Source organism: Anabrus simplex, chromosome 8, assembly GCF_040414725.1.
Source record: "Anabrus simplex isolate iqAnaSimp1 chromosome 8, ASM4041472v1, whole genome shotgun sequence".
Lineage (NCBI taxonomy): Eukaryota > Metazoa > Arthropoda > Insecta > Orthoptera > Tettigoniidae > Anabrus > Anabrus simplex.
In genome coordinates, this window is record NC_090272.1 from 17,567,976 (window position 1) to 17,583,202 (window position 15,227).

A 15,227-nucleotide genomic window follows, 5' to 3' on the forward strand; every position below is an offset into this window, starting at 1 on the left:
TGCCTATTACATACCATAACACGGATGACAAGAGAGACTACCACCTATCCATTACATACCATAACACAGGTGACAGGAGAGACCACCACCTGTCTATTACATACCATAACACGGATGGCAAGAGAGACTACCACCTGTCTATTACATACCATAACACAGATGACACGAGAGATTACCGCCTGTCTATTACATACCTTAACACAGATGTCAAGAGAGACTACCGCAAGTCTATTACATACCATAACACTGATGAGAAGAGAGACTACCACCTGTTATTACATACCATAACACAGATGACAAGAGAGACTACCACTTGTTATTACATACCATAACACAGATGACAAGAGATATTACCGCCTGTCTATTACATACCATAACACTGATTACAAGAGTGAATACTGCATAAAATAACACCGATGAAAAGGGAGACTACCAGCATTCTATTACATACCGTAACACAGATGACAAGAGAGACTACCGCCTGTCTATTACATACCATAACACAGATGACAAGAGAGACTACCGCCTGTCTATTACATACCATAACACAGATGACAAGAGAGACTACCGCCTGTCTATTACATACCATAACACAGATGACAAGAGAGACTACCGCCTGTCTATTAGATACCATAACACAGATGACAAGAGAGACTACCGCCTGTCTATTACATACCATAACATAGATGACAAGAGAGACTACCGCCTGTCTATAACATACCATAACATAGATGACAAGAGAGACTACCGCCTGTCTATTACATACCATAACATAGATGACAAGAGAGACTACCGCCTGTCTATTACATACCATAACACAGATGACAAGAGAGACTACCGCCTGTCTATTAGATACCATAACACGGATGACAATTGAGACTACCGCCTGTCTATTACATACCATAACATAGATGACAAGAGAGACTACCGCCTGTCTATAACATACCATAACACAGATGACAAGAGAGACTACCGCCTGTCTATTACATACCATAACACACATGACAAGAGAGACTACCGCCTGTCTATAACATACCATAACACAGATGACAAGAGAGACTACCGCCTGTCTATAACATATCATAACACAGATGAAAAGAGAGACTACCGCCTGTCTATTACATACCATAACACAGATAACAAGAGGGACCACCGCCTGTATATCACATACCATAACACAGATGACAAGAGAGACTACCGCCTGTCTATTACATACCATAACACGGATGACAAGAGGCACTGCTGTCTGTCTATTACATACAATAACACAGATGAAACGAGAGACTACCGCCTGTCTATTACCTTCCGTAGCACGTATGAGAATAAAGATGTCGCTGCTAGGACACTTTTCTTTTAATTTGTTGTTATCTAGAAGTCCGTGGTTTTTCTCTGGATTTGACTGAAGAGGTATATTTGAAACATCGACTTCCATGCAACACTACTGGTCTTAGTCGTGGAATATCATTCAAATGGCTATTTACTAGGATGAAAATCAATGTTTCTGGTGGTAAGGCAATTCCTTGGGTAATAACACATATATCGTTGGTCTTTCAGTGAATATATTTCTGTGAGCAGAATTGCTTGAAATAACTGAAGGATTTTAAGGTTATGATTGGTTGACGTTTTCATCGTGCAGGGTGGTGTAGAGGAAATGGAAAGCAGTCCTCATCGATCCGAGTTCTTCTTCAGCCCCCGATGCACTCGTTTCTTCTTCACAGCTTAATCAGGAGGGAGACTATCGATACCCATGAGGGGGATGTCGGCTACTCATCCATACTCTATTGAGAAATGACAGTGTTTGAAACGTCCACTTGTGAATGACAGGATGGGGATGATGCCGGACAAAATTTGAGAGGTTTCGCTAAGTTTGCAATGTTAATATTAATGAGGAACCTTTCAGGAGAGACAATTCCCTTCCTGCAATTTAAAGGACAGTATTCTGTGTTTGTATAACAGAGATGAATAGGGAACATATAAATGGCACTGTAGTTACTATTTTGTGTTCTTTGTGGAAGAAACCCTACGTCGTCAGTTGGTAAATCAGTTTCAATGTAAACACATGATACATTAGCCCCGAATGTGAACTGTACTGGCCCTTGCAGGTTGACATTGGGGCTCTTTTCTCCAGTCAATCTGCACTTCCTCCTCAAATGAAGATTTGTCAGTTTCTGTTGGTGAAGTGCTGCTTTGTGTCAATGACTTTCCTACTGAGTACAGACCTCCCTTGTTAGCAAATTCTGAACAAAGTATGCAAGCACTCATATGATTAAAGCATTATAGAAAGCAACATTTTTAATGGTCTAACATATGCAGGAGGACACTCAAACTTCTTTGGCATGTCACTGCTTAAGTTTCTTGAAGTTTGACTTTTACTTACCTTAGTCATTTGTGTTTTCAGCTTTTCCAGTTCATCAGTCTTTGATTTTAATTCTTTCTTTAGTTTTGCAACATCTGGGTCTTTTGCAGCTACTCCTTTCTTCTTTGACTCACTTGTTTCTTCAGCATCCAACTTTGCTTGCAGTTCAGCCACCTGAAGAAGATATATTTGTGAAATATTGATGTCTAAAACATTAAAGTTGGGAGTTCAGGATACACAGGATGTAAAATGAGAGAATGGTCATGTATTTCCCTGGAATACCGAAAGCCACAGCTCTCCAAGTGCACTGCACTCGTGGCTATTTGAACAATGCACTTCAATCAAAAACGTTTATCGTATGGCTTCTAGAGCCAGGAGTGTCCGAAGACATGTTCGGGTCGCCTCGTGCTTGAATACCTGCGCATCAGGATGTGAGACGATGTAAGGAGACTATGAAACCCAGTGTTGGCATGCAGCCTACTCCCGTCGAACAACACGGCTTTACGACTCCATCCAACAGACGAATCACCATACGCCTTCGCTCCACTGGGGAGAAGTTTGGAACGCAATCTGGTGATTAGGACTTCTCTCCCCTACCCTGCCAGCCAACATTCTGATGGGGAAACTTTAATTTATTTTATATTTAAGGTAACTGAGAGAGCAGAGGACTGAGGCTTCCCTTGGAGTCTGAGAATGAATTCTTAGTAGAAACTTGGAACAAACACATAAAGACTTATTGTACTGACTTAAGTGACGATAATTCTTCTTTTGAGGGGAAATCCTTTATTGACTCTCTCAAACAACTCGATAGTTAAAGACCTTCACATAATTACATGATTCACATTTTTACTGCATTGATGGGGAAATCAGTGGAAGTATCTAGCTGTTAATATAAGGAAAGATCTTCATTGGGGTAATCACATAAATATGATTGTAAATAAAAGGCACATATCTCTGCACATGGTTATGGGGGTGTTTAGGGGTTGTAGTAAGGATGTAAAGGAGAGGGCGTATAAGTCTTTGGTAAGACCCCAACTAGAGTATGGTTCCAGTGTATGGGACCCTCACCAGAATTACCGGTACTTGATTCAAGAACTGCAAAAAATCCAAAGAAAAGCTGCTCGATTTACTATTTTTACATGGGACATGTTTCGCCCACATTTTTGGGCATCACTAGCCATGTTTCTTAAGTCAATGAATCAAAATTTCAAGGATCCTGGTTATTTGTCTCCTTATAAAATCTTTAACATTGAAATGCTCCTTTGGTGCTTGTTTTGTATAACGATAAGATTCTTGTAGACATCTCATTATGGCTGCTGGAGTGTGCAAAACATGATATTAAGTACAATTATTCTGTTAAAAAGTGGGTAAGTGTTTGATCACCAGACTTAACTTTGCCTCTGTGCTTCCACTCTAATTTAGCAAGCCCTCACCAGAGGTCAGATTTGGACAGTGCTACTTTCTATTACCACTAGGAGGGTGTAGACACTCTGTGTGAGTGTGTGAGATAAAGCGGTGTTCGGTCGCGAGAAGTATGGCACATGACATAGTCAGTACGACTACATTCGGAGTTTTATGTGAATGGGTAGCGAGTATTCTTGCATTGTGTATCACGTGTGTTTTAAGTGTGTAAATATATCTATGTTAATAATTCCACAGGAATCCAGTGATATGACCCGGCTACCTACCTCGCGTTCAATTCCCACAGTCCACTACTTTCTTCGTGCTATCCTTCGCTAAACCTTGTACACACTCAATTCAAACTGTCTACATTCCTACCCCACCTCAATTCAGTAAGCATTGATTAAAATCGAATTACTATGTTTATAATTTATTAAAAGCCATTGGCTGGTTGATATAATTGGATAGCAAATTTATAGGAAGCCAACCTTTTCACCAAACACAGCTCATTACACTCAAGCTTACTACATAGAGCCTTCAAAATACCCCTCACACCTGAAAATTTCAACAAGGAACTCCAAGGAACATAGCCTAGTTCACAAGATCATTCCGTATTGACGGTTAAATATGTCCTCCTGTTCAATGCATACATATCTCCATCTAAAGTGTATGTACTGAATAGGACATATTAAATTTCCTTTGTAAAAGTGAAAATAACAAAGTTTAACAGATTTAATATAGATATGGTTAATCATATAATAAGAAAAGTCAGAATAGACAAATGCCAAAATTAATTCCAGACAAACAAAAAAGTCTACTTTCGCCACATTTACGTACAATAATCCCAATATACATATATCAAGTTTCGAACCCATTCAAAAAACATGATTTCAAAATCACGTTCGAAACACCTAAACCACAACATTGTCAACTCCAATACTCAGGTCCAGGAATTTTTGTTCCCAATGTTTCGCCTCGTACAATGCACGAAGTTTCTCAACAAGATATTTAGAACACAATAATGCAAATAAACATAACAAACTTTCAGCCATGAGCGTACATATGAGGGAAACTGGACACGACCATTGAACAAGACTTAACAATTCTAAAGAATATAAGTAAGGGCAAATGAATGAATGAGTACGAAAACATCTATATTTTTACAGACCAGTACAGTATTTTAAGAAAACCCTCAATTTAAATGACACAGTAGACACCAAAAACCCTCCATATGATCAAATACCACAATTATTAAAACTATTAAAAATAAAAGAGAGTACCTTTCAAAACTTTAACAAATCGCCACACATAAAAGCCCCACCACAGAGAAAACTCCAAGAATAACCAATACATCGTCTGCCCAGCCCTCTCCGTGCACCACACACAGATACAATACGAGGCACACAGGGTCAGCTACAGCCAACAACAAGAGAGGCGAGGTCATTCCCCATTTATATTTCAATTAAGACACATTCCACTACTAAGACATACATTTTTTCTCATTACAGACGCTCAGTCAACTAACATCAATCTTCAAATTGAAGCTACAAGATTCCAACATTTTATCCTTAACAAACTTGAAAAATCCCCTATTCAAACCTCTATGTTACTCCACAATTTCAGCATCACAAACAAGTCAGTAGACCCGACAAGATGACACCCGATTCGACAACGTTTCTAATGGGAGCACGAACATTCAAGATTTCGTACTGAATCAACTTTGAAGTAATATTCCCTTGGAACATTGAAGACTGCAGAATTATACTAGTCAATGTCTTTTAATAATATATAAACGTAGCAATTTGTTTTATTTAAGGTTTATCAAGTGTAAACATATTATTGTAGCTATTATTCATTTATGACACCGAAGTTAGACAATATTTACAATGGGGGGACAAAAATTGTGATTTCAAGATTCAATCAACCAAGAAAAAACACGCCAGTGGACAGTAAGGACTGCGCAATTAAACCAGCCAATGTCTTTTAATAAGTTATAAATATAGTAATTTGGTTTTAATCAATAGTTACATTTTAACAGAATAATTGTACTTAATATCAGGTTTTGCATACTCCACGAGCCGTAATGATAAAAAATAGCCAGATGTCTTTATAAATCTTATCGTTATACAAACCATATTTTAAACAACATCCGAGGTAGCATTTCAATTTTAAAGATTTTATAAGGAGACAAATAACCAGGATCCAGGAAATTTCGATTCATTGACTTAAGAAGTATGGCTGGTGATGCCCAAGAATGTGGGCGAAACATGTCCCATCAAAAACAGTAACAATGTAAAGTTTTTATGTGGAATAAAATTTATGTTGTACTGAAAAACTGGTTATTAAAAAAGGTTTAAGTAAAAAAAAAAATATGTGGAATATTCCGAGATGTCCGCGGAGAGATGGCGTGGAATGACATTAGTAGATGAATAAGTTCGAGTGGTGTTTTTAAAAGTAGGAAAGATCAAAGTATGAAGATAAAGTGGGAATTCGAGAGGACAAATCAGGGCAAATATTTGTTTATAGGAGGAGGTGTTAGGAATTTGAATAATTTACCAATGGAGATGTTCAATAAATTTCCAATTTCTTTGAAATCATTTAAGAAAAGGGAATCTCCCACGCGAGCGATTGCCATAAAATCAGATCAGTATTTATTGATTACTTCATGAGGATACTGCCATATTTCTAACCAAATTGTTTTAATAGAAGATTATCTCCACTGCTCCGAAATGTGAGCGCGGACCATAATTTACTAACATATCTTTGCATATAGCAAGTGAATTTGTACCGCACAGCTTTGATGTTGATGGCAGATGATAGTGTGACGGCGTGTGGCGCATAGACACCGTACAGGCAGCCTGCCCTGGGGGCCTGCCAGAGCCAGAGGAATTAAGCAATGAATGTTAAATTTCTGACTCGACCGGGAATCGAACCCGGACATGTTGTCGGTGAATAAAGTAGTGTGAAGGTAACTTAATATCACTTCTCAAAATCTACCGACCATGTTGAAAGTGAACGAACAAAATTACACCGATTTTTCACACGTTCTGGCAATGATGATGATCACATATTGCAGCAGGATTCAGACAACATGGACGAACATGACGTTTGTTGGACTTACAGCATCAATTATTCTTTGAGATGCGACAGTCATCTGTAGTTCTGTAGCCAGAGATCTGATATTATGTGAAGCAATGCGTACAATTTAGGTGGTGATCCATATATTAAAAGAGCTCACTAAAAACAGCTTTGGTCCATCCATTGTACTGGACGATTTGCTTCATTTCTGCTTTATTCTCTGCCGGTGAATCACGGGACACTGACAAGTTCATCCAACTTAAATGATCACTCCAATAATTGCAGGTGAAGTTTTACCCTAACCCGTGATCTATTCTCCACTTAGCAGGTCGCTAAGCAACTAACACTTTCATTAGTATTCTGAAGTGATTATGTAGTTTTCACAGTCGTCTGTGAGACAGTGAGCTGAGCGGATGTGCTGAGTGGAGCGCGGAGCAATGGGTATCACGTTGACACAATATAGGATAGCGATCGGCAGATGGAACTGTAAAAAGGGAAGCAGAATGGAAACAAGAATGGAGTTAAAGGGTGAAAAAAGGAAGATGGTGGCTACGTTACTGGTGGCGGCGGTGGTGATGGTGTTGCTGATAATAGGAGGAGTAGAGATTAATCCCGGCCCAGGTCCAGTAGGTTCCATTGGATGGGAAGAGTACGAGGCGATTAGAGAGATGATTAGAGAGGCTTGTCAGACGGAGCAAATAAAAGAAATGTTCCGAGAGTTATCCAGGGAATTTATGGACCTAAAATTGAGTATCAAAGAAGATGTAAAGAAGTTTGTGGAAGAGGAAGGGTGTAATAAAGATGAATTAGACCTATTGAAGCAGAAGGTAAGAAGCTTGGAGTGGGACCTGAGAGAAACTAAGAGAGCAGTCGAGAAGAGTCTACAAGACAATGTAAGAAAAAATATCTTCATATACGGTGTCCAAGAAGAAGAAAGAGAGTCTAAAGTCGAACTAGTGTACAAAGTGGTAGAAGTTATCCAGAACAGGATGAAGATCAACTTCAGTGAAGTTGATATTGACGATGTACAGCGTGTGGGGAGAGTGAAAGGTAAGAGACCAATTAGAGTGAAATTACTATCGACACTGATGGCGGACATTGTAATAAGAAATTCGAGTAATCTGAAAGGAGAGAAAGTGTGGATAAAACGGGAGATGGACAGGGAAGCCATAGAGAAGAACAGAATTCTGAATAAACATTTAAGAGAGGCAAGAAAACAAGGTCTTAAGGCATATATTAGAGGGCAGCAGCTGGTGGTTGGAAACGGAAGGTGGAATCGAGTGTGGGGGGCGGGAAGGCTGAAAAAGCTTGATGAAGAACACCAACAGCAGCAGAACGTGTCCTTGGCAACAGTGGAAGTAGCAAGGAAGGTCAGTGAAAGGAGTGATATTACGGAAGTGAGCGAAGTCCACATCACATCAGGTGCGGGAAGTAGGGATGTGCTGAACAGCAGTGCCAGCAACCAGGTGGGCGGAAATGGAGAGTCCTTGAAGAGTCATCACAACACAGAGATGGAGGAAGCAAGTAATGTGCCACAACTGGTGAGGAGTACAGTGAAAATTGTGAATGAAGGTAACAGTAGGCAGGGTAAGAATGCATCCTCTCCGAGTAAAAGGAACACTGAAAATAAAATGGAAAAAAGACAGGCGCTAAATAAGGAAAGATCATTAAGTTTGAAAGATCTCTGGGGAAAGAAAAAAGGCGTAGGTATGGAGAAAGGGAAGGATGACGGGAGAAAAGAGAACGAGGAGAGATCTGGAGAGGACTCACAGGGAATAGTGACAAGGAGTAGAGGTGGAAATGGAGAAGCACAGGGGCAAAGAGTAGGAGGGAATAAATAACTAGAGATGGCGATAGGGTTGTGGAATATTGAGGGGTTGATGGGGAAAATAGGGAATAAAGAATTGGAGAAAACAGTAAAGGAGTATAAGATTATTGCCCTAGTAGAGACGTGGTTAGGAAAAGGGATAGAAATTGAATGGGATGGGTATAGAGTAGTCAACGTGATAAAAGAAAAAAGGGGGAGAATGGGAAGATATCCGGGCGGGATAACAGTTTTAATAAAAAATGAGTTAGTAGAGAGAGTAGAGAGAATACAGAATGAGGTAGAAGGGGTGGTATGGCTGAGAATTAAAATGGGAAATGATGCGAAGGAGGCAATTTGCCTGGCTCTATTATACAACCATCCTAAAGACTCAACTTATGCTAATAAAACATTTTTTGAAGAACTGATTGAAGAAATAAACAAAATGAAAGGATTATATGTGGAAGATGGAATGATATTGTTAGGGGATTGGAATGCAAGAGTGAGTAATAGGGTACCCGATTATGGGAGAGAGGATAAGGAAGTGAGTGAGTACAGAAGAAATAGTAAAGACAAAGATATAAATAGCTATGGGGTAAGATTATTAGAGTTATGTGCTATAGAAAAATTATATATTTTAAATGGATGGATGAAGGGAGATAGTAATGGTGAGCTGACATTCATCTCATCGAAGGGCGGGAGTGTAGTAGATATAGGAGTTAGCACGGAAATAGCTCTAAAGAAGATAATAAGTTTTGAGGTGACAGAATGTGTGATAACAGAACATATGCCCATCAAGATAAAATTAAGGGGGGAGTATGATGGAGTGAAGAGAAGGGTAGGAAAAAGAGATAGGTATAAGGAGGGATGGAAGTACATTTGGAATGATACCACGATCGAGAGATTGAGAACAGAGTTAAAAGAGAGTGAAGAGAGAATAAGGGTTGAAAGTGAAAGGATGTTGGAAGGAGGGGATGTGGATGAAGTTTTAAAACTAACAGAACGCCCAGTATGGAAGGTGGGTAAGAAAGTGAGAATAAGGGAAGAGATAGACAGAAACATAGGCGCGGGGTGGTTTGATGAAGAGTGTAAGAGGAAACGAATGGTAGTAATGACAGCTCTAGCGGACTTCAAGAAAGGAGGAGAACAAGGGAAAAGAGAGGATTATTGTAAAGTAAGAAGAGATTACAAGAAGTTACTAAATGAGAAAAAAAAGTGCTGGAAAGCAGCGGAAGCTGAGAGAGTAAACAGGTATTGCAAAGAGAAAAGATTTGATAGGGTTTGGGAAACTATAAATAAGATAAAGAGAACTAGATCGACAGGGGGAGGAACAATGATAACAGAAAAAGAGTGGATAGGATATTTTGCAGAGCTTTTGGGTGGGAGGGGAGAAGGCCACGGGGGTATGGAAAAGACGTATATTGTAAAGGAAGTACAAACAGGAGTACAGTTACTAGATGAGGAGATAACAAGTCAGGAAATAGTTAGGGTGTTAAGTAAAGTAAAAACCAAAACAGCGGGTGGGGCAAATGGTATTACTAACAGGATATGGAAGGAAGTAGGAGCAAATGAAGTAATGTTGAAAGTGATGGTGAAATTTTTTAACAAGATATGGGAAACGAATAAATTCCCTAGCGAGTGGAGAAAAGGAGTACTTTGTCCTATATATAAGAACAAAGGAAGTCGAAGTGATCCAAACAACTATAGAGGAATAACACTCCTGGACTCGCTGTCGAAGGTATATACAGGTATTTTAGCTAATAGGATTATAAATTGGGCAGAGAAATATGGAAGGATTTCGGACTATCAAAATGGATTTCGTACAGAGAAAAATACTGTGGATAATATATGGATTTTGGATACTTTAATTACGAAGTATGTGAAAATAGCAGGGAAGAGATTATATGTAGCAGCAGTAGATTTAGAGAAAGCCTTCGATGCAGTGAATAGAGAGGCGTTATTTACTAGATTAAGAGAGGTTGGGTTATCGGTAAAAATGAGGATGTCAATAGAAGGAATATATGAGAAAGTATTGGTGATGATTAAACTAAAAGGGGGTGGGTTGAGTAAGTGTATGGAATCGAAAAGGGGTGTGAGGCAGGGTTGTAAGCTATCACCCATATTATTTCTACTGTTTATAAATAATATATTGGATAGACATGGAGGCGAGAGATGGCAATGCCCTTGGATTGGGAAGAGGGAGATACCGGGGCTGCTATTTGCAGACGATTTATTAATCTTGGCATTAACAGCAAAGGGGTTGCAGGAAGGACTAAATGAGGTAGTGGAATATACTAGAAGATGGGCACTCAAGATAAATGTACGGAAGACGCAGATAATGATATGTAGGAAGAGGAAAGCCAAAAAAGAAAAGAAATTCTGGACAGTCGAGCAGCAAGAAATCAGACCAGAAAAAAAAATGGAGTATTTAGGAGTTATAATTAGTAGTAACGGCACGTGGGAAAATCAGATTAGAAGAGCCAGATATAAAGGAAGGGGAGCACTGGCAGTAGTGGGGATATTAGAAAATAAATTTCCGGATATAAAGTAAAAAATACAGAGATTGGTGTTCCAATCAATGGTCAAAGGAAAAATGTTATATGGGGTAGAAATATGGGGATTAGAGGAAAATAGAAAAGAACTAAACCAGGTGGTGGCGAAATTTAGTAAGATTATTATGGGAGTCCCAAACTGTACTGCAAATGTGGGGGCTAGATTAGTATGTAAAGAATCGATAGACACTACTATAGCCAAGAGGGTGATGAAGTACTGGATGAGATTGGAAGAAGGGAAGGGAGGGGATTTACTACAAGACACATATAGGTTCCAGAAAAATATGGAGAACGAGAGGTATTGGGTAAATAAGTGCAAAAATAAATTACGAAAACTGGGGTTAGGAGATATAGGATATGAGAGGTGGAGAGAAAAGAAAGAATGGGTATGGAGAAGGGTTATAAGGAGAGTTGCCGATATAGAGAGACAGAGTTTAATAATGGAATGTAGAGAAAGAGCCTCACTATCAGTATTTAATAAATTGTTAGAAATCATGAACCCGAAAATCGAAGTGGAGGACCGGAAGGGCAAGAGAGGTCTATACTGGTGGATTTTTGGAACTCCTACCAACAGAGGCTGGATAGGTACAGAAAATGCAGGTAGATGTATTCTGTGTGGAGAAAAATGGTCGGACCTACATATATTCATCGAATGTAGGGAGTTAGAAGAGTTGAAAAAGAAAGTGTTGAGTAAAAAAGAGATAGAAAAAGTAGAAAAAATTGAAAAGATGACGGTTTGGCTGGCCAGAGAATGGGGAAGAGGAACAAATATTTCGAAATATTTAAATATGGTTAGAATGAGATTTATAAAGAAATTAAGAGAATAAGGGGTAAAAGAGGGTTACAGAGGAAGGAGAGGAAGGAGGTAGACGAAACTGCTAGGTTATATAAAAATTGAAGACAATAAGAGGAGTTTGAAGTACAATCTGATTGTATGATGAAAAGAAGATTTGTATGTATTTGGAGAGGATTGCATGTGTGAGAGAACGGAGGTGGTAGTTAATGTTAAAAAAAATAATAATAAATCAATGAGTGATGTGAGTAAGAGGAACTGTTGGACTGTTTAGAAACGGAAATAAGCGGAAGAAAGAGAAGGAATAAGGGAAAGCCAGGTTTGATTGTTGGCAATTCGATTGTTTAAGATTTAAGTTCAAAAAAAAAAATTAGAGAGTAGTTTTTTAGTTTTAGTCTAAGACTCGTAGGAGCTATAGAATTGTGAACAAATACATTTGTAAACAGTGTTAGAATATGAATGATAGGGTTAGTGGACAAGAAAAGGTGTTTGGATAACATAATAGTAGATAATTCTAAACTCTGGCTTAAAAATTTTAATAAGTAATGAGTGGCCGTGAGGAAGAGGAACTGTTGGACTGTTTAGAGATGGAAAGGATTGATAAGTGATGTGAGGAAACAAGGAAAAGACAGATTTGTTTTGTGGCAATTCCGTGGTTTAATATGTAAGTTAAACTATTTTTAAAAAAATGAAATTAGGAAGTAGTTTTAGTCTAAGAGACGCAAGAATAAGAAAGAAAAGCGATGAGCAAGGAACTGGAAATTGTCAACAAGTGCGTTTGTATTTAGTGTATAAATATTAACTATACGGTAAAGTGGAAAGTAGTTAGTAGTTAGCGAATAAGTATTATAAGAGAGATGGACAGAGGCTAGGAAGAGTAAGAGGGGAAGATTGGGGATGGAAGGGGGGAGGGGTATAAGAGACAGACGGGTGGGATGGTACAGTCCCATCCCTAGGTGAAAGAGGAAACATGTCCGCTCACAGAATAACAACTGAATCAAGATGGTGGCAGTAAGACGACACGATTATAGGCGGAGCAGTAGATAAATGCGTGACGGATCGTATGACGGACCGGAAACCGCCTCTACGATTCGCCACGTAAGATGAGGAGAGAAGTACGAGTTATAGGTGGGGGTAATATCTAACCTGGGAGGAGTGGCTGAAGCGGCCAGGGTGGGATGGATCTCTCCTCACAGGGAATGCCGCAGCAGCCGAGATTTTTTTATTTTATTTTTTTATGTTTAGTTAGCTGTAGAGAGTAGATAGGGGATGCCCTTACATGCGGAGGAGTTCCTCGCATACCAGAGGCATCTCAATAGTTTTAGACAAGTTGGTGCAGTGTTAGGCTGGATTCCGCCGACATTGACACCACTAATAAGTAGAGTAGATAGTAATTGTATTGTTTGGTTTATATTATTTTGTGCGGTTTTTTTGGGGTTCTTAGTTAATAGTTTTAGTGTAGATAGTTAGAGCTTTATATTATATATAATGGTATGTTAGTCTATATTGTTTTGTTTTGTTTGGTTTATATTGTTTTGTTTGGTTTTTTGGGTTCATGTGTATTTTATGCTCTTTATTGTCTGTAACCGATGGTGCAAACTAGGGTGGCAATAAAGAGTTATCTATCATAATTATTCATAATTATTCATGTAGTTTTCATCCTTAGTCAAGTCATTGTGTGCAGCCATGTTTGATTACTATCTGTCAAGCCATCTGTTAATGGAAGAATACTGCTAGATACTCTTTGATTCTCTGACTTTTTCCAGCTTCTTAATATACTCAACAGATGGTGGGTAGAACGTTCCTAAAAACTTACATGTTGCTAAGAGGTAAACAGTCGACGTACGTACAGACGGACTAGCCTTCTGTATGACCATAAATAAAGCGCAGGGACAAACTCTTGAAAAAGTGGGTCTCTACTTACCCGAACCGGTAATCGGCCACGGCACTGTCTCGGGCAATGCTCAGATCCAGATACGGCTGGATGGTCAAAGCACAGAGAATAAATGTTATAAACTATGTTATGAATGAGTCAGTTATTATGTAGCGGTATTAAATGTTCATGACACTATTGAAAAGGGCAGGCGTCTGCGACAGGCAGAGTAGCACGGGTTCTCTACTTAAGTTCCACTAATTATAGTTTTCGACCTATAAACTGAAAAAGATGATGGTGCCAAGCAAGCACTTGAAAAGGTGAATGTAAAATTACGTCTTTCCTGGGTGGAAAAACACAAAATACGTTTTTTGCGAGTGGGAGTGCAATTTAACCTTATTGAGATCAAAAAAGACTTATGCCATGGCTCAGCTTGGTGTCATCACATGAAAAGAATAAATAATAAAAATTAATGCTGTAGCCCGGCTGTCAAGGTTTTAACACCCGCGTAACGATTGTCGTTTGTTTACACGCTCGTGGCCTTCTAGGGAAGGATGTTGTCAAACGGTGCTCAGTGCTGACAACCTCTGTACTTAGGAACTAATTGAGTGAACAAGCAAAGCGGGTCTGGGGGCGTGGTTAGAAGCAGCGAAGCGGCCCCAGGCCTTTAGTTTAGTGTGGAAACACGATTGGTCTCGACTGGTTCTTGCCGTGCGGACGATTAGGATAGGATCTGGACAAGACCAGTGATATAGGGACGACAGCAGCGCATTCTATCACGTCTAGTGTCTGTAATGTGAATTATAATATCCTTGTGTACTTTTACTCGCTACTGACGCTCCGTCCAATATGAGTTCCTTGGCCATTCTTGATTCATTATTCATGGAATGGAAAAATGGCTGCCTCCGGTGGTTGCGTTATTAGTCCTTCTGAATTCGCTATAAAATATAAGAGCAATTTAAATGATTTAGTGGAGTTCTATCAACGTCACGGTTTGCTATCCAATAAAACAGTTTGTGAAAACTGTGGACATGATGTTCCATTGAGTGTAATTAAGTGTGGCAAAAGACTTGAACAAATAAGCTTTCGATGTCGACGAGTCGAATGGGGTGTGCAATGTACTTGGTTTGCTAGTGCAAGAAAAAATACCTTCTTTGAAGACTCTAATTTGAGCTTATATGAAAATGATGTAACTTTCACATATCTTTATTGGCGTTGTGTATTGTACATTGTTTCTTGAATATGTAAAATTTTATTGTGTTTTATTGTGCTGGGGTTGGTAACGGATTATGATTAACCTTATTGACTGCAACGACATCACGTGGCACTCCACATTGACCAATAGGGATGCAAGTTGATACTTCAGAAAT

At 39.1% G+C, this 15,227-nt stretch overlaps 1 protein-coding gene across 3 annotated transcripts in view; it reads right to left on the reverse strand.

Moving 5' to 3' along the window:
- The window catches only part of LOC136879210 (uncharacterized), a 1,250,431-nt gene that overhangs the window by 669,890 nt on the left and 565,314 nt on the right, over positions 1 to 15,227 (reverse strand). For all 3 annotated transcript variants that reach the window (XM_067153008.2, XM_067153007.2, XM_068228965.1), the window contains one exon: positions 2,378 to 2,530. In XM_067153008.2, coding sequence (XP_067009109.2) covers positions 2,378 to 2,530 — 153 coding nt within the window. The remainder of the gene's footprint in view (positions 1 to 2,377; positions 2,531 to 15,227) is intronic.